The sequence below is a fragment of the Schistocerca cancellata genome, chromosome 8 (genome assembly GCF_023864275.1).
Source record: "Schistocerca cancellata isolate TAMUIC-IGC-003103 chromosome 8, iqSchCanc2.1, whole genome shotgun sequence".
In the NCBI taxonomy this organism is placed as follows: Eukaryota; Metazoa; Arthropoda; class Insecta; order Orthoptera; family Acrididae; genus Schistocerca; species Schistocerca cancellata.
This window is the reverse complement of record NC_064633.1, coordinates 399,746,152-399,764,913: the sequence shown is the minus strand read 5'-3', so window position 1 is coordinate 399,764,913 and position 18,762 is coordinate 399,746,152. Positions and strand designations below refer to the sequence as shown.

The following is an 18,762-nucleotide window of genomic DNA, read 5'->3' as shown; positions in this document are numbered from 1 at the left end:
CAATATCCAGGTGGATAAAACAATTGCACGAGGCAGCTTTTGTAACCAGTGTGAAGCATAAGGGACCCTAAAGGACAGTTCGAACGCCGGAAAATATGCGACGAGTTCTTGCAGCTTTGCAACTACGCCCGTAGCAATCCCTCAGTCATCATTACAGAACATTAGAAAGCAGTCGCTGGTCTATGCAGATGGTTATGCACTAGGAATTTTAAGTTTTATCCTTTTGAGCGTCAAATGGCTCAACAGTTATGACCAGGGGATAAAGTGAAAAGACACAATTTCTACACAACATTCTCAAACACGACTGACCAGGATCACACATTTAAGGCATTTCTTGTGAAGTCTGAAGAAAAATTTGAATGTTCTTGTCAATAATCGGAACGTTGTATATTTGTCAGATACAAAGCATGCCCCGTGACGTCTCCTGATTTCTCAGCCCCTGACTTTTCTGTGGCATTGCCTCGAGAAAAAAGGCTTTTTACAACAACTCCACAACACTAATGTGCTGAAGGCTGCGATTAAGGAAGAGACAGAGGCCATTTCCCAAGAGATGATTGTGAACACAATGATGAGCTTACACGAACGTCTTCAGCAATGCATCGCTAATGATATACTTCTTAAGAAGTAAATTGTGTTTGAATTTTCAGCAATGACAATATGTGAACAATAGCTAACTATATGTTATATTGACGTAAATACACACCAAGAAAACTATGATATTTCACATGGGCCATAGTGTAGATTAAGAAATGAGACACTAAAAGTAGAAGATGAGTATTGCTATTTGTTTAGCAAAAGAGTCGATTGCGGCCGAAGTAGACACTAGAGAAGATACGAAACGCAGGGCGCAATAGCAAGGAAAACATTCTGGAAAAAGACGTTTGTTAACATGGAATATAAATTTGAACATCTGGAAGTCTTCTTACAGCAGTGAAAGCAGATGATAAATACTAAACCCAAAAAAGAATCGATGGTTTTGAAATGCACTCCTACACACGAATACTGAAGATTGCATTGGAGGAACCAATAATTAACGACCAAGTACTAAATCAAATTGAAAAAAAAAATTGGTCGAGTTTACTAAATGGAGGGCTCGGTAGATAGGACTCATCTTGAGGCATCAAACATTCGTAAGTCTGATAGTGTAGGGATGTCTGGGAAGTAAAACTGCAGAGCGAGACCAAGACTTGAGTACAATAATCTGGTTCAAATGGGCGTGGGATGTTGAAAGTATGTAGAAATGTAGATATTTTCACAGGACAGACGATGGTAGAGATAACAAATCAATATTCATACTGAAGAGAGCTACAACAACATACAGAGTTCCTTACAGATTTAAGCATTTCTGATATGCCTTAAATAGCTGATTAATCTGAGTGCATAAAATTGTGCCACCTGAGAATCTGGGAACACAGGCAGCATAGTACTTGTGATATCCTAATGAATTGGTGAAGACCCTATGGGAAACACTCCAGTAAATCTGACAAAAATTGACGGATAGCTGAGAGATTGGGAAACGTTGGTTTCCAGAATTTTTTTTTCAACGAATTTCCGTGGCGGCCCCTTCAGTCATCGTCATGAATATTCGCTCTGTCATTCTAAACCGAAAAACCCCACTGACCTACAGCACCTTCACTCATCACATCTGGTCGTAAGCAGCACAAAATTCGTTGTGAACAGCCACACTATCAAGATTTTTGCGACCAAATCCGTATTACCGAACGAATTCCTCATTTGACTTGATTCTTAACTGCAGCAGTCAATTTGGAACGGCAACTAGAGGTGAACGAGAAGCAGTCCTCAGCAGACCTGCTATCATTACTACATCCACCCACTAATTCCCACCCGACCAGAAAATGGAAGCTATTTTCTAGATCGCTCATGTTTTGTAAGCACATATGTAGTAAGAAATTACCAAACATAGTATCACTTGTTCAAACAACAGACCCTTTGTCACAGTGAATGATGTTCATGCATTCGGCCGCTGTGGCATGTGCCAGGTTTCCTGAGCCTTCAGAATGACGACATCCCTGGCAACGCGGGCCTCAAGGACCAGGTGTTCGCGCTGCAGTGGGTGCAACGCAACATCGCCGCCTTCGGAGGCGACCCGAGCAAGGTCACCATCTTTGGGGAGAGCGCAGGCGGTTCCTCTACGTCGCACTTGTTCTTCTCTCCGGCAGCCAAAGGTGAGTCATGTCTATGATGAGCTTCATTGTCGACATCCATCGCAAATAAAATTGCCTACCACCTGTCGAAAGAACTCTCTGTATCATATGGGATGTGGGACAACACATATTGCCAGAAACAATAGTTACTGGCTAATATGGCCTACATCTGCAGCCAATGCGCCTTTCAACTGGCAGCTTTAGCAGACATCCAAACAAGATAATTAGCAAATTACGACCCATAAGTAAATGAAATCTTGTACCACACAGGAAACAGTGAAATTGCTTTACGTCGTAAGTAAACGCCAGGGCATCATTACCATTTTGCAAATACATTTTTGTGTCCATGACTGTTTTTAGGTGAAAGTTATTGATTGTTACATACTGTAGCCAGTTCAAATTCTCACAGCGCCCTTTTCTGTACTCCGACTATGACACCAATACCGCAGACTTCGCTATGTACTAGTTCCAAATAAAGAGAGGCTTTTCGATTGTTTTTAATAAGGAGTCCTTTGTGACATGTGTCGCAGCGTAGATTTTTTACTCCATTTTTCCACATCCCGTTATTGGGATAGAAAATGTGGAATTTAATAATTTATTTTACACAGAAAACATTGCAACTCTTTCACATTACTTGAATCCAGAAGATTACTTATAGTAAAATCATTTTCCTGTATGTGTCTCTCGCTGATTTTATTAATATCTCATCCATTTGAGGTATGTGGTATTGGTCTATGTTCTATTGGACGTTGATAGTTGCTTTAAGAACTCAACATATTGTTATAGGCCTGCTGTTGCTGTGGATGAAACCCAATTATGGGTTGATACTTGCGGAATTAGCTCTCACCTTTGTAATCGATCACGTAGTTCTTTTCCTGCGTTCTTTCATTGCAAAGTGTATGATCGTGTGGTTTTGGATACATTTTTAGTGACTACGGCGTAGAAAAATTGTTCGAACAATGGAAACCTAGTTTGAATAACTACGGGTAACCATCGTACAAATTTTATAAGTCCATATTTACTTTGCCTGGCGATACTAGATTAATCTGACCTCGGATTTTACATGTGTTACGAAAGCTTCGTATCTAAATACGTTAGCAACTACAGTGAAATTAAGGAGAGCTTGATTGCGAGTTACATTTTGAAGGAGAATCAGCGTTGGCCGTATTTCTTTGTTATATTATCCTTAAAATCGATTTTCGATCACTTAGTGACCATCCTCAGTGCTGTAATATAGAATTAAAATTGGAAGGCACTGGTATCAACAAGCTTAGAGCGATCACATGTGAGCGAGTTTATGTGATCGCTCTAAGCTTGTTGATTTTAATTGTATATTACAGCACTGAGGATGGTCACTAAGTGACCGAAAATCGATTTTGCGGATACGGCCAATGCTGATTCTCCTTCAAATTCTATCCACTATTTGGTCGTGGTGCACAGAACACTCCATGGAGTCGCCAATCAATGAGTTACATTTTTGTATCTTAGTTTTGAGGTTATTTCACTGTGTTGCTAAGAGAAATGGGTTGCCTGAATATGCGGAGATGGAAACAGGGTCGATGGAACTGCCGAGTGGTGAGCTCAAAGGTATCAAGAACCAAGGATTAATAAACGTTGAGATCATTTGAAATGGCCAAGGTGTCTTCCAAGCAGGATGTCAAGTGTTTGGCTTTCGTGAGGTTGTCATGACGGGTCCGACTGTTACATGAGAATGCAGATTTTCTCAGCGAATTTCGTTGATACAATTTTCTCTAGCTATCAGCCACGTGCCGGCTCAGCGTTCTGAAGAGTTTCCCATTTGTTATCTTCAGAAAAAGTATTTAGGGTCGTGGTTGCTGGTCGCTGACGGACGGATTATATCCTTGGTTCGAGGTGCAGGAGTCTAAGCACTTATGGGTACTGTTCCTCCTCATTCCTAGCTTGATGGTTTATTACATCCTGCCGTAACAGAATTGTCCTCTAGGTTACCTGAAACAAATGAAAACATATACTGCTAGAAAGCTAGCGAGCGTCAGAAGCGTTGGGCATCGTGGATATCGTCTACCTTTTTCTTTTTTGGCGGTTCGAACTTCACTTCGGTAAGGTGGGAGTAGCCCGGTGGCCGCAGATGATCGCCCACATATGCGACGGTTTCTTCCGTCATGTACCAACAGTTCTTGTTGGTGATGATGGGGCAGGAGTTTATAAGCTCCAGATCTGCCCGCCGGACGAACTGCTTTTCCTTGAATTTCCAGTTCAGCGGTTCGCACACCCAACTGATGTCACGTGGTACGTATGGGAGAGGAGGGATATCTGACTGGGTAAATGGGTAAGTAAAATCATGGTGGGTCTAGGTGCCGTCTCTGAGAGGTTTGGCGATCTTGGTGAGTACCTCCCTCACGCTATTCTTGTGAGGGAGGTGCAGGAACTCCAAAGGACGGTTCGTCTCCTTCTTTCTTGGTCCTCTCTGTGTCCACGACCAACTGCTCCCGCCTTTCAGCAAGTGCCGGGGAGGCGACCGTTTCCGAAGAGGCAGTCAGCGCCCCTTGAGCAGTAGTCCCCATCTCCACGGCCACCTCCTCGAGAACCTGCGTTTACGTATCGGCCAGCGAGACGACGGTCTGGGTTTTCGCGTCCACCCCCGCCCTGGCGTGGGCCGGCGCCTCTTCTCGTGTTGCGCTTGACTCGCAACTCATGAGTCACGTGCCGCACCCGACAGAGTGCCTCGTCCAGCTCCGCTCTCAGGGCCGCCCTCTCCTCCGCCATGGCTAATTTGAGCGCGGCAACCGCATCGTCGGTGACTTCCCGCAACGTTTCACGGGAACCACCGTCGTCTTCTTCGTGGCGGCGCAGCCCGCTTCCCCCTCTTGGAAAGGGCAGCGGGGCCGCCGCTGTGTTGACTTGAACCGCCTCTTTGGGTGTAGCGGCCCTCTTCTGCTGCTTTCATGCCTTGGTATGACTGCTTTATCTCATTATTTGAAATTTTGAACAATTACTGTTGTTCTTTTAGGTGCTTATTTTGGTTACCTTATCTCTCAATCTGGTTTTCCCCCAATTTATTATCTATATGTACACTCCTGGAAATGGAAAAAAGAACACATTGACACCGGTGTGTCAGACCCACCATACTTGCTCCGGACACTGCGAGAGGGCTGTACAAGCAATGATCACACGCACGGCACAGCGGACACACCAGAAACCGCGGTGTTGGCCGTCGAATGGCGCTAGCTGCGCAGCATTTGTGCACCGCCGCCATCAGTGTCAGCCAGTTTGCCGTGGCATACAGAGCTCCATCGCAGTCTTTAACACTGGTAGCATGCCGCGACAGCGTGGACGTGAACCGTATGTGCAGTTGACGGACTTTGAGCGAGGGCGTATAGTGGGCATGCGGGAGGCCGGGTGGACGTACCGCCGAATTGCTCAACACGTGGGGCGTGAGGTCTCCACAGTACATCGATGTTGTCGCCAGTGGTCGGCGGAAGGTGCACGTGCCCGTCGACCTGGGACCGGACCGTAGCGACGCACGGATGCACGCCAAGACTGTAGGATCCTACGCAGTGCCGTAGGGGACCGCACCGCCACTTCCCAGCAAATTAGGGACACTGTTGCTCCTGGGGTATCGGCGAGGACCATTCGCAACCGTCTCCCTGAAGCTGGGCTACGGTCCCGCACACCGTTAGGCCGTCTTCCGCTCACGCCCCAACATCGTGCAGCCCGCCTCCAGTGGTGTCGCGACAGGCGTGAATGGAGGGACGAATGGAGACGTGTCGTCTTCAGCGATGAGAGCCGCTTCTGCCTTGGTGCCAATGATGGTCGTATGCGTGTTTGGCGCCGTGCAGGTGAGCGCCACAATCAGGACTGCACACGACCGAGGCACACAGGGCCAACACACAGCATCATGGTGTGGGGAGCGATCTCCTACACTGGCCGTAAACCACTGGTGATCGTCGAGGGGCACTGAATAGTGCACGGTACATCCAAACCGTCATCGAACCCATCGTTCTACCATTCCTAGACCGGCAAGGGAACTTGCTGTTCCAACAGGACAATGCACGTCCGCATGTATCCCGTGCCACCCAATGTGCTCTAGAAAGTGTAAGTCAACTACCCTGGCCAGCAAGATCTCCGGATCTGTCCCCCATTGAGCATGTTTGGGACTGGATGAAGCGTCGTCTCACGCGGTCTGCACGTCCAGCACGAACGCTGGTCCAACTGAGACGCCAGGTGGAAATGGCATGGCAAGCCGTTCCACAGGACTACATCCAGCATCTCTACGATCGTCTCCATGGGAGAATAGCAGCCTGCATTGCTGCGAAAGGTGGATATACACTGTACTAGTGCCGACATTGTGCATGCTCTGTTGCCTGTGTCTATGTGCCTGTGGTTCTGTCAGTGTGATCATGTGATGTATCTGACCCCAGGAATGTGTCAATAAAGTTTCCCCTTCCTGGGACAATGAATTCACGGTGTTCTTATTTCAATTTCCAGGAGTGTATAATGCCTTTTCTTAGAATTGCTGATACTATATGATACGTGAATTTGCGGCATAAGGACCGCCCCAGTTCACTTACGTGGCAACTGCACTTTGCGGCTTGTCACGGTCGCGTCTATAAAGAGCATTTGGACATCTCAAACACGCGGCTGTGCCCCTGCATGCCTTGGCTACATGCCCCATATTTTAGCATTTGTAGCATTGCTGTTTGACGTTCGGTGTACCCGTGGTCTAGGAGTAGCGTCTTTCATTAATAATCCAAAACGTCCTCGGTCCCTGGTTCAAAACCCGCGACAGTTTAAATTTTGATTAATTATCAGCAATGGCAGCCCAAGACTTCCCGTATAAGAAGTCACCCTCATTCTGTCAAAGATGACGGAGAAGTGGCTAGAGGTTCAGAGCACTCTCTTGTCCGTGGGGTGGGAAGCTGTCCCTAAAGGCGGAAGAATTAGCAATGATCAAAGGCATGAAGACGTAGAAGGCAATGGAAACTACTGCATTAAAGACATAAAACGTGTAGCTGACAACATCGTCATGTGCTCGCATTTCCAGTGTTTGCTTGCTGACTTTTTTTTTTTTTTTTTTTGTTAATCTCATTTTTGTTCCTTGCATTTCTTCGTGGTGGTCTTTCCGTGACACCCGTTACAGTTCATCGTTGATCCATTCACTCTCTTTTTAATCTGATCGAAGACGGTGAGATATCTTGCTGGCTAATCCACTGGATCTCAGCCCGGTATTTTTGTCTCTGTAAAAGCAAATATATGTCCTTCGTTAAAGCTGTGTTGTGCCACTGAAGATATGTTGTTCTAGCCGAGGCAAACGCTCCTCGTATGTCCAGAACAGCGCTGCGAAATGCGTCACTGGGCTTTGGACGCTGTTCATTCCACACAAGCAAATGATTCTGTAGACGCCAAAGCCCGTAGCCCTAATTTTTTGCTTTCAGCAATTGAGCGTAAAATTGTTTTTATGTTGTGCTTCTCCATTATGCTGGCTATCTTGGCTGTGGGCGGCCCTGTGTACGGAAGAAACGCCAGGCGCTTGATTTCTCCTTCTGGACTGTTTTCTTTCTTCATTACACACACATTAGAGCAGCCGTTCTTGAAAAAGGTTTCTTGCAGATGCTCAAACTCGCTAGGCGGACTTTTACTTCATGCATATGGATCACGATCTGTGTGCCAGGGTGGTGAGTGCAGATTAGCATTGTGCTGGATAGTGGCAGGTAGTGGTGTTTAGGTAGAAATTGATGGTGTCTTTTTCTTTTAGATGGAATGTCCCAATATGCTGTCAGGGTTCTTCTTTACAGAAAGTCTACGAACTATTTGCATCCGTTCTACGTCGACTGTGAACCTCAAATAGTATGTTATTAGAATGGTGTAGGAATTTTTGTAGTTTCTCCTCTCCATACAGGCGAACCACGGATGCGTGGTCCCCATATTTCAGGTACGCAGTTTCGAGAGTTATTTCATCGAAGTGTTCCATATATAGGTTTTGAAATACCTGGCATCAGAGAAGATCCATGGTGACTCCGTCTATCTGTTCAGAGAAGTTTCCAACACATTGAAAGTAAGTGGCGGTGAGCACACACCGAAACAATTTCACCGTGTCACTGTCGAAGTGACACTCTAGTAATACCATAGAATGTTCCAGTGGCACCCGTGTGACGTCAAACGTACCTAGAAGTCAGTCAAAACCCAACCTGGCGTCTGGAGTATCAGTTGCGAGCACGGCGGGTAGTAGATTGGCCAGGCACCAAGATGTAAACTCGCATCGTTGTTCGGAACACGTGAGGAGCGTCCAACTCGGCAAAACCGACAAGTCGGCAGTGGCAAATTACAGCATCAAAGAAGGCCGCAAGTTTCTTTTGAAAGAGACAAAGCTGCTGCACTGTACCAGTGGGTCCTGGAAATCAGTCACAAAGGATACGGTGGAAATATGAGTACACGACGATCTTGTGAAGTGTGACGGCGGTTACCATCTGGGTTCCTCTTGAGAGGTGGCATCAGTAAAAATACAGCAGTAACGCCCTGATGTGAAAGCGGTGGCGGCAGCTAATGGAAGAGACAAGGAGCACCAGGACCAGGCACCCCGACCCCCTTCCACGTCTACTACCGAGTGTAACATCTCTTCCGGGAACACATGACTCACCTGTACATTGACCCATTGGCAGACGAGTCTGTGGCCCAGCTGCTGCAAAGGAACGAATTTTACATGATTACGACACTTCACCTGAGGATGAAGAGTTGGCAACTGATCGAAACGTAGTGCTACGGTGTGGCTGATATCCCGAGGAGATCCAATGCAGGGCATGTTGTTCTTTACGACGATATGTATGGCAGCATTGTGTTAGTCATGTGGGGTCTTCACATGTCTGGTGAGCTTTCTGTTCGGTGCAGCTACCCGCCCTGATGACCTCTGCTGTTGATAGGCTAATGAGTGGAGAATAGGGTCCTGTGTACACAACGTATGGTTTCACATCCGTTTGTCTGCGAAGAAGATTTACAGGACTCGTTGAATGGACTGAACATTCCAATGGGTGTAGAATACGGATTGATAGTAAATAGAAGGAAAACGAAAGTAATGAGAAACATGTGAGAGCAGCGACAAACTTAACACCAAGATCTGTGTTCACGAAGAAGATGAAGTTAGGGTATTCTGTTACTTAGACAGGAAAATAACCTATGACGGATGGAGCAAGGGGAATATAAAAAGCAGACTATCACTGCCAAAAATGACATTCCTGGCGTCTACTAGTATCAAACACAGGGCTTAATTGGAGAAAGAAATACACTCCTGGAAATTGAAATAAGAACACCGTGAATTCATTGTCCCAGGAAGGGGAAACTTTATTGACACATTCCTGTGGTCAGATACATCACATGATCACACTGACAGAACCACAGGCACATAGACACAGGCAACAGAGCATGCACAATGTCGGCACTAGTACAGTGTATATCCACCTTTCGCAGCAATGCAGGCTGCTATTCTCCCATGGAGACGATCGTAGAGATGCTGGATGTAGTCCTGTGGAACGGCTTCCCATGCCATTTCCACCTGGCGCCTCAGTTGGACCAGCGTTCGTGCTGGACGTGCAGACCGCGTGAGACGACGCTTCATTCAGTCCCAAACGTGCTCAATGGGGGACAGATCCGGAGATCTTGCTGGCCAGGGTAGTTGACTTACACTTTCTAGAGCACGTTGGGTGGCACGGGATACATGCGGACGTGCATTGTCCTGTTGGAACAGCAAGTTCCCTTGCCGGTCTAGGAATGGTAGAACGATGGGTTCGATGACGGTTTGGATGTACCGTGCACTATTAAGTGTCCCCTCGACGATCACCAGTGGTGTACGGCCAGTGTAGGAGATCGCTCCCCATACCATGATGCCGGGTGTTGGCCCTGTGTCCCTCGGTCGTATGCAGTCCTGATTGTGGCGCTCACCTGCACGGTGCCAAACACGCATACGACCATCATTGGCACCAAGGCAGAAGCGACTCTCATCGCTGAAGACGACACGTCTCCATTCGTCCCTCCATCCACGCCTGTCGCGACACCACTGGAGGCGGGCTGCACGATGTTGGGGCGTGAGCGGAAGACGGCCTAACGGTGTGCGGGACCGTAGCCCAGCTTCATGGAGACGGTTGCGAATGGTCCTCGCCGATACCCCAGGAGCAACAGTGTCCCTAAGTTGCTGGGAAGTGCCGGTGCGGTCCCCTACGGCACTGCGTAGGATCCTACGGTCTTGGCGTGCATCCGTGCGTTGCTGCGGTCCGGTCCCAGGTCGACGGGCACGTGCACCTTCCACCGACCACTGGCGACAACATCGATGTATTGTGGAGACCTCACGCCCCACGTGTTGAGCAATTCGGCGGTACGTCCACCTGGCCTCCCGCATGCCCACTATACGCCCTCGCTCAAAGTCCGTCAACTGCACATACGGTTCACGTCCACGCTGTCGCGGCATGCTACCAGTGTTAAAGACTGCGATGGAGCTCCGTATGCCAGGGCAAACTGGCTGACACTGACGGCGGCGGTGCACAAATGCCGCGCAGCTAGCGCCATTCGACGGCCAACACCGCGGTTCTTGGTGTGTCCGCTGTGCCGTGCGTGTGATCATTGCTTGTACAGCCCTCTCGCAGTGTCCGGAGCAAGTATGGTGGGTCTGACACACCGGTGTCAATGTGTTCTTTTTTCCATTTCCAGGAGTGTAACTGATAATGTACATTTGGAGCACAGAATTGCAGGGTAGTGAAACTTGGACTGTGGTAAAATCGGAAAAGAAGAGATTCGAAGCACTTGGGATGTGGTGATACAAAAGAATTTTGAAAATAAGGTGGACTTATAAGATAAGGAACGAAGAAGTTCACTAGAGAATCGGCGTTCCTACAGGATGGAATCTGTGTATCCAAGCTGTCTATGTCTAGAGGAAATCCCAAATGTGATGCTGATGTAAAACGTTGCCAAGGTGAAAAGTAGGACCCAGCCCAGCATTTAGCTAATTGGAAGTGGAAAATCGCCTAAAAATCACATCCAGGCTGTCCGGCTGTCCGGCTCACCAGCCCTCATCATTAGCCCGTGACAGATTCAGTACGGACTGGCCAGATAAATTACGTGATCTGAACCTCATAGAAAATGTCGATAATTGTTTGGAACAGTGGATGAAACGTTGCAGTCATGTTCCCCGAAATGTGGTAGCTCTACAGAATCTAATCATCAATGAGAATGAGTCACTTGAGGTGGACATGGAATAACGGATGATGAAACTCGTGGACACCCCTCCACGCCGAATTATCAGGGCTTTAGATGGTGACACACGGTATTAGCGTGATGTCTTTTGGGCATGACTATTTTTTGTCCAGTGTGATTATTCGTACTAATTGAGACCACTGTTTGTTTTTACAGGTCTGTTCCGGGGAGTGGTCATGGAGAGTGGCGAAGCGAACGCCGTCTGGGGCGTAGAGGCCAACCCCCGAGAGAAGGCATACCGTCTGGCGGCGGCCCTCGGCTTCCAGACGCAGGGCGCCGACGATTCCTCCGTAGCGGCCTTCCTCAGAGCCGCCAGCCACTCCGACCTCACCAGAGACGACAACAGGGCCCTCTCTGATTTCGTGAGTCCAACTGTATCCACGTCGCTAAGCTTAAACGTTTGTGACAGCTGCAACCACTATCAGAATAAGTTGCATTTCTAAAGACTGTTTTCAGTAGGCCTACACTCAGATGAGAAAAAGTCACGGTATAGTTAGGTTTATATATACAGATAGCGGTACTATCGCGTACAGAAGGCATAAAACGGCAGTTCACTGGCGGAACTGCGTTTTGTACTCAGGTGATTCATGTGAAATGATTTCATTAACAGACTTTGAATGCGGAGTGGTAGCCAGACACATGGGACATTCTATTTCCGAAATTGTTAGGGAGCTCAGTATCCTGAGATCCACAGTGGCAAAAGGGCGTCGAGAATACTTGCGACGCTACTTCCGGGATAGCCGGCGCTTCAGATACCAAAGTGTCGACAGTAGCGAAAAAAATGCCAGAGTTCATAAATTCATGTGAAGTGTAAGAGTGGTTAATGATGCCACATTGGCACCATATTTCACCACCATGCAGTCCAACGCCATCGCGGACGCGTCACATCATGGGAAGGTCGTCACACAGCCCCTCACAGAAATCTAAACCCTTCTCTCGACGCCTCTGCAGCGGAAGTCAGAACCGGAACTCATAGCGTTATAAACATTCGGTTTTCTTACGGGTGGACGAAGGAAATATTTAGGACACACTGATCAGAATCGACATGAAAAGGCCTCAGGCGCGAGTGAAACCAACTTTTTTTTTTGTTTTTAGGCGTTCAATTCACGACGGAAATTTTGGCTCTATATATGGGGTGGAACACTAAAAACCATTCGACGAAATTTGAGCGTGATCTGAAACAGAAAAGGGTGTTTATAGTCTTCCATCCTTCCGTTTTCGCGTCCTCCTGTGGCATGTGCCAACGATGCCGCGAACAGGGGGGGGAGGGGGGTGGCAGGGGACGGGGTGGCAGGGAGGGGATGCGACACGGACATGCCTGTGAATTAATCGGCAAAATGCCACGAGGAATCGAGAAAGAGGACGGAGGAAAAAGCATAAATACCCTTTTCTGTTTCAGATCAGGTTCAAATTTTGAACGGCTTAATGATTCCACATTGTAAACCAGAGCTACACTACATGCATGAGGGAAGCAATGAATCTTTCGGGGATGTCAACAGTATCAAAGGTTGTAAACAACGTCGTCCTGTTGCACTTTGCACTATACAGCGTCACTTATTATGGCGAACTATATGAAAAAGAACGCCCCAAGGAAAAGGGTGGTTTCACTAACACTCTTTATGACACCGGCCATTTTATGTTGATTCTCACCAGAGGTATGTCCTAAATGTTCTCCGCGGCGACCCATAAGAAAACAGCGTGATTTCAACACTGGGTGGCGCAGTTCTGACCTCCGTAGCAAAAGCGTCAAAAAGGGGGTGATACGTGGATGAGGGGATGTATATGGCATTCCCATGGTGTGACACATCGACGGTAGCGTTGGGCAGATTTGTGGTGGAGTTAATCCACCTTACACCTAATGATCTTATGAGCTCTGAGTTTTTTCACTCGTGCCGACACCTTGTTGTGTAAAGTGTCGCCGAGCCGGAAGGCGATGCAGCAGGATGTCATGCTTTTGCTGCATTACGTAGGAAGGCTGTATGCACATTAGAGCCTAATTTCGATATTCTGCGTCTCATTAGGAGAAAATGCCGCGATTTCAAAACAGTGACCCTGTTTTATTATGTGGCTTATCATCTAAATTCGCGGATAGCTGGATAGGTTACTCTCATCATCGGTTCTCTCAGAACTGAGGATGGTTCATGTTGAACCGAAACCGGACATTTAAAAAAATAATGTCATCAAGACGCCGAGAGAAGCTGACATCAGCCTTACGATATATTAAACAATTTCGAATATATTTGTATATTTGAAGTGACCAAATTAGTTGGTAGAACGTGTGTAATGAAATACTAGTGTTTCCTGACATCCTATGTCTCAAGTTATGCGGAACACGTGACAAGTAATCAAATTATTTACTACTCCTTTCTCCTAAGGGAAAAAGGAGAAAAAGAGTTTTTAGGAGAGCAGCCAGCGGAAAATCACCTATCACTCTCGATTTGCTTCGTTCTGATCACCCTGATGGCATGGTGTCACTGTAACGTGGCTTGGAATAGTTGTCCGATGACATAGAGACAAATGGAACTATTGATAGGCACTGCATCTGGCGTTCTATTATAGTATGTTACATTTTCAGCGATTGTAATTTATTTTCCGAGCATAAAATATATAGCTTGTCGGACAGCAAGACGACATTATTAACTCATAGCGATTGCCTGAAAGTAGAGTTACACTCCAGCAAAACTCCGGTTCGGTAGTTCTGGTTAACTACATTTGGAAATTTGTGGTAAGTTCCTATGAGCCCAAACTGCTGAGGTCACTGGTCCTTAGGCTTACACACCACTTAATCTAACTTTAACTTACTCTAAGCCACGTAATAAATAGTAGAATTACCGGTAGTATTGGTAGAACTGACAGGAAAGAAACATATATGACTGTAAAAGAGAGAAAATGGGAGCGGACGACTTTTCTTTGTTTTCTTATTTCTTTAGTTTTCAGTTTGCATATAATTGAAACCATACATCATTCACTGCTAGTCCTTTGTGCACTTTATATCCATACAGAATGTAAAACTGAAAATTAGTTGGTCGCGTGAATACTGCGCTTCTGTGTGTTTCATGTTGTTATTGATAAATGCGAACATTATTGATAACGAATACAGAAACATCTTTCATGTAAGTTCGACGAAGTATTAAAACGATGTTTGATATATTTCTGTTAGCTATAATTATGTCATTACAGCAACTATGGTTTTTAAAGGTAATGAATCAATCAACAAGGCCAGGAGAGTGTACGTGCTAGATAGAGCAGATAAGTGGATGTCTGCATCTCACTTAGACAGTGATTTCACATCACTTAGTTCCAGTACGATGGACGTACAGGAATTAAGGGCAAAGTTTAAGCAGATTGTGAATCGTGGTCTTCAGATTTTTGTGTTTAGAAAATGGATAAAGGATGAAAAAGACCCACCACGGTTATTCACAAAATTCGGAAGATGCTGAAGAAGCAGAGGCTGTTGCACTCTCGGTTCACAAGAGAACGCACAATTGACGACATGCAAAATTAGTAGAGACTCGTGTCACTGTAAAAATATCTATGAGCGAAGCATACAACAACTATCGCCGTCATACCTTAACAAAAGATCTGGCAGAGAACCCTAGAAAATTCTTGTCTTACGTAAAATCGATAAGCGGCTCTAAGGCTTCCGTTCAGTCCTCTGTTGATCAGTCTGGTGTGGCAGTTGAAGGTAGCTAAACGGAAAACGAAGTTCTAAATTTCACGTTCAATAAATCATTCACACAAACGAATCGTACAAACATACCGTCATTTGACAGTCAGACAGACTCCCGTATGGACGACATAGTAATAAGCATCCCTGAAGTAGAGATACAACTAAAGATTTGAAAGCAAGTAAATCACCAGGCCCCCATGGAATCACAACTCGGGCCTACAAAAAGTACTCTTCGACATTGGCCTCTTACCTGGCTTGCATTTACCACGAATATGTCACGCAGCACAAAGTCCCAAGCGACTGGAAAATGTGCGGTCGATTGCTGTAAATAAGAAGGGTAACAGAACGGACCCGCAAAATCACAGACCAATATCCCTAACTTCGGTTTCCTGAAGTGTTTGGGATCCATATCAGGTCGGATGGAAAGACATCAAAGCAATTCAGAGGCAGGCTGCTAGGTTTGTTAACTGTAGTTTCGAACAACACGTAAGTGTTACGGAGATGCTTAGAGAACTCAAGTCGGAATCCCTGGAGGGAAGATGATGTTCTTCCCGACGAACGCTATTGAGAAATTTTGAGAACCGGCGTTTGAAGCTGACTGCCGAACGGTTTCACTGCCGCCAACGTGCGTTGCGTGTAAGGACCACGAAGATAAGATGCGAGAAATTAGGGCTCATACGGAGGCATAGAGACAGTCGTTTTTCCCTCGCTCGAATTTCGAGTGAACAGGAAAGGAAATGATTGGTAGTAGTAGAGGATACACTACGTCACGCACCGTACGGTGGCTTGCGGAGTGTCGATTTAGATGTAGATGTAGATTTACTACAACATTCCTCTGTTTCACGATACAAATCAATAATCTTAGAATGAATACGTAAATTAAACTTTGACAGTTTCAGTTTTGCTATAAATATAGTTTATTCTTAATTAACAGAGGGTAGAATAATGATCTAGAACAAAAATGTTCCGAAGGTTAGCTAGCCCTTTATACGAGGTGCATTCAAGTTCTAAGGCCTCCGATTTTTTTTTTTTTTCTCCGGACTGGAAAGAGATAGAAACATGCGCATTGTTTTAAAATGAGGCCGCGTTCATTGTCAATACCTCCCAGAGATGGCAGCACCGTACGGCAGACGCAATTTTACCGCCAGCGGCGAGAATGAGAACTGTTTTAAATACTTAAAATGGCGACGTTTTCCTTACTTGAACAGCGTGCAATCATTCGTTTTCTGAATTTGCGTGGTGTGAAACCAATTGAAATTCATCGACAGTTGAAGGAGACATGTGGTGATGGAGTTATGGATGTGTCGAAAGTGCGTTCGTGGGTGCGACAGTTTAATGAAGCCAGAACATCGTGTGACAACAAACCGAAATAACCTCGGGCTCGCACAAGCCGGTCTGACGACATGATCGAGAAAGGGGACAGAATTGTTTTGGGGGGATCCCCGAATGACTGTTGAACAGATCGCCTCCAGAGTTGGCATTTCTGTGGGTTCTGTGCACACAGTCCTGCATGACGACCTGAAAATGCGAAAAGTGTCATCCAGGTGGGTGCCACGAATGCTGACGGACGACCACACGGCTGCCCGTGTGGCATGTTGCCAAGCAATGTTGACGCGCAACGACAGCATGAATGGGACTTTCTTTTCGTCGGTTGTGACAATGAATGAGACGTGGATGCCATTTTTCAATCCAGAAACAAAGCGCCAGTCAGCTCAATGGAAGCACACAGATTCACCGCCACCAAAAACATTTCGGGTAACCGCCAGTGCTGAAAAAATGATGGTGTCCATGTTCTGGGACAGCGAGGGCGTAATCCTTACCCATTGCGTTCCAAAGGGCGGTACGGTTTTGAAGAACAAATTCCTTCCTGCACTGCAACAAAAGCGTCCGGGAAGGGCTGCGCGTGTGCTGTTTCACCCAGACAACACACCCGCACATCGAGCTAACGTTACGCAACAGTTTCTTCGTGATAACAACTTTGAAATGATTCCTCATGCTCCCTACTCACCTGACCTGGCTCCTAGTGACTTTTGGCTTTTTCCAACAATGAAAGACACTTTTCGTGGCCGCACATTCACCAGCCGTGCTGCTATTGCCTCAGCGATTTTCCAGTGGTCAAAACAGACTCCTAAAGAAGCCTTCGCTGCTGCCATGGAATCAAGGCGTCAGCGTTGTGAAAAATGTGTATGTCTGCAGGGCGATTACGTCGAGAAATAACGCCAGTTTCATCGATTTCGGGTGAGTAGTTTATTAGAAAAAAAAATCGGTGGCCTTAGAACTTGAATGCACCTCGTATATCCTCGCTCAGTTTATTAGACCGTTCACCTGTACAGAAAATTGGAATACAGATTAACGTACATATCATTTCCGCCCTTTTTATTGCTCATAAAAACCACACATTGCACGTTGTAGCATCATGCAGCGAGACCTTCAGAGTGGTAGTTTAGACTGCTGTACACACCGGTACCTCTGATACCCAGTAGCACGCCCTCTTGCATTGATGCATGCCTATATTCATCGTGGCATACTATCCACAAGTTTATCAAGGCACTGTTTGTCCAGATTGTCCCACTGCTCAACGGTTCCTCGGCGTAGATCCCTCAGAGTAGTTGGTGGGTCACGTCGTCCATAAACAGCTGTTTTCTGTCTATTCCAGGCATGTCCGATAGGGTTCTTGTCTGAAGAACATGCTGGCCACTCTAGTAAAGTGATGTCGTTATGCTGAAGGAAGTTTCACAAGACATGCACGATGGAGGCGCGAACTGTCGTCCATGAAGACGAATGCCTCGCCAATATGCTGCCGATATGGTTGCACTATCGGTCGGAAGATGGCATTCACTTATCGTACAGCCGTTGCGGCGCCCTCCATGACCACCAGCGGCGTACGTCGGCCCCACATAATGCCACCCCAAAACAGCAGGGAACCTCCAACTTGCTGCACTCGCTGGACAGTGTGTCTAAGGCGTTCAGCCTGACTGGGTTGCCTCCAAACAGCTCCGCGACGATTGTCTGTTCAAAAATGGCTCTGAGCACTATGGGACTTAACTGCTGTGGTCATCAGTCCCCTAGAACTTAGAACTAATTAAACCTAACTAACCTAAGGACATCACACACATCCATGCCCGAGGCAGGATTCGAACCTGCGACCGTAGCAGCAGCGCGGCTCCGGACTGGAGCGCCTAGAACCGCACGACCACCGCGGCCGGCGACGATTGTCTGTTTCAAGGCTTATGTGACACTCATCGGTGAAGAGAACGTGACGCCAAATCTGAGCGGTACATTCGGCATGTTGTTGGATCCATTTATACCGCGCTGCATGGTGTCGTGGTTGCAAAGATGGACCTCGCCATGGACGTCAGGAGTGAAGTTGAGCATTATGCAGCGTGTTGCGCACGGTTTGAGTCGTTCCACGACGTCCTGTTGGTGCACGACAAGCATTATTCAACATGGTGACGTTGCTGTCAGGGTTTCTCTGAGCCATAATCCGTAGGTAACCGTCATCCACTCCAGTAGTAGCCCTTGCGCGGTCTGAGCGAGGCATGTCACTGACAGTTCCTGTCCCTTTGTATCTCCTCCATATTCGAACAACATCGCATTGGTTCACCTCGAGAGGCCTGGACACTTCCTTTGTTGAGAGCTCTTCCTGCCACAAATTAAGAATGCGGACGCTATCGAACCGCGTTACTGACCGTCTAGACGTGGTGGAACTAC

At 46.8% G+C, this 18,762-nt stretch overlaps 1 protein-coding gene across 1 annotated transcript in view; it reads left to right on the top strand.

Moving 5' to 3' along the window:
• The window catches only part of LOC126095119 (juvenile hormone esterase-like), a 113,728-nt gene that overhangs the window by 49,249 nt on the left and 45,717 nt on the right, over positions 1-18,762 (top strand). Inside the window, exons 4-5 of the mRNA XM_049909827.1 lie at positions 2,001-2,186; positions 11,538-11,743. Of these exons, the coding sequence (XP_049765784.1) occupies positions 2,001-2,186; positions 11,538-11,743 (392 nt within the window). The remainder of the gene's footprint in view (positions 1-2,000; positions 2,187-11,537; positions 11,744-18,762) is intronic.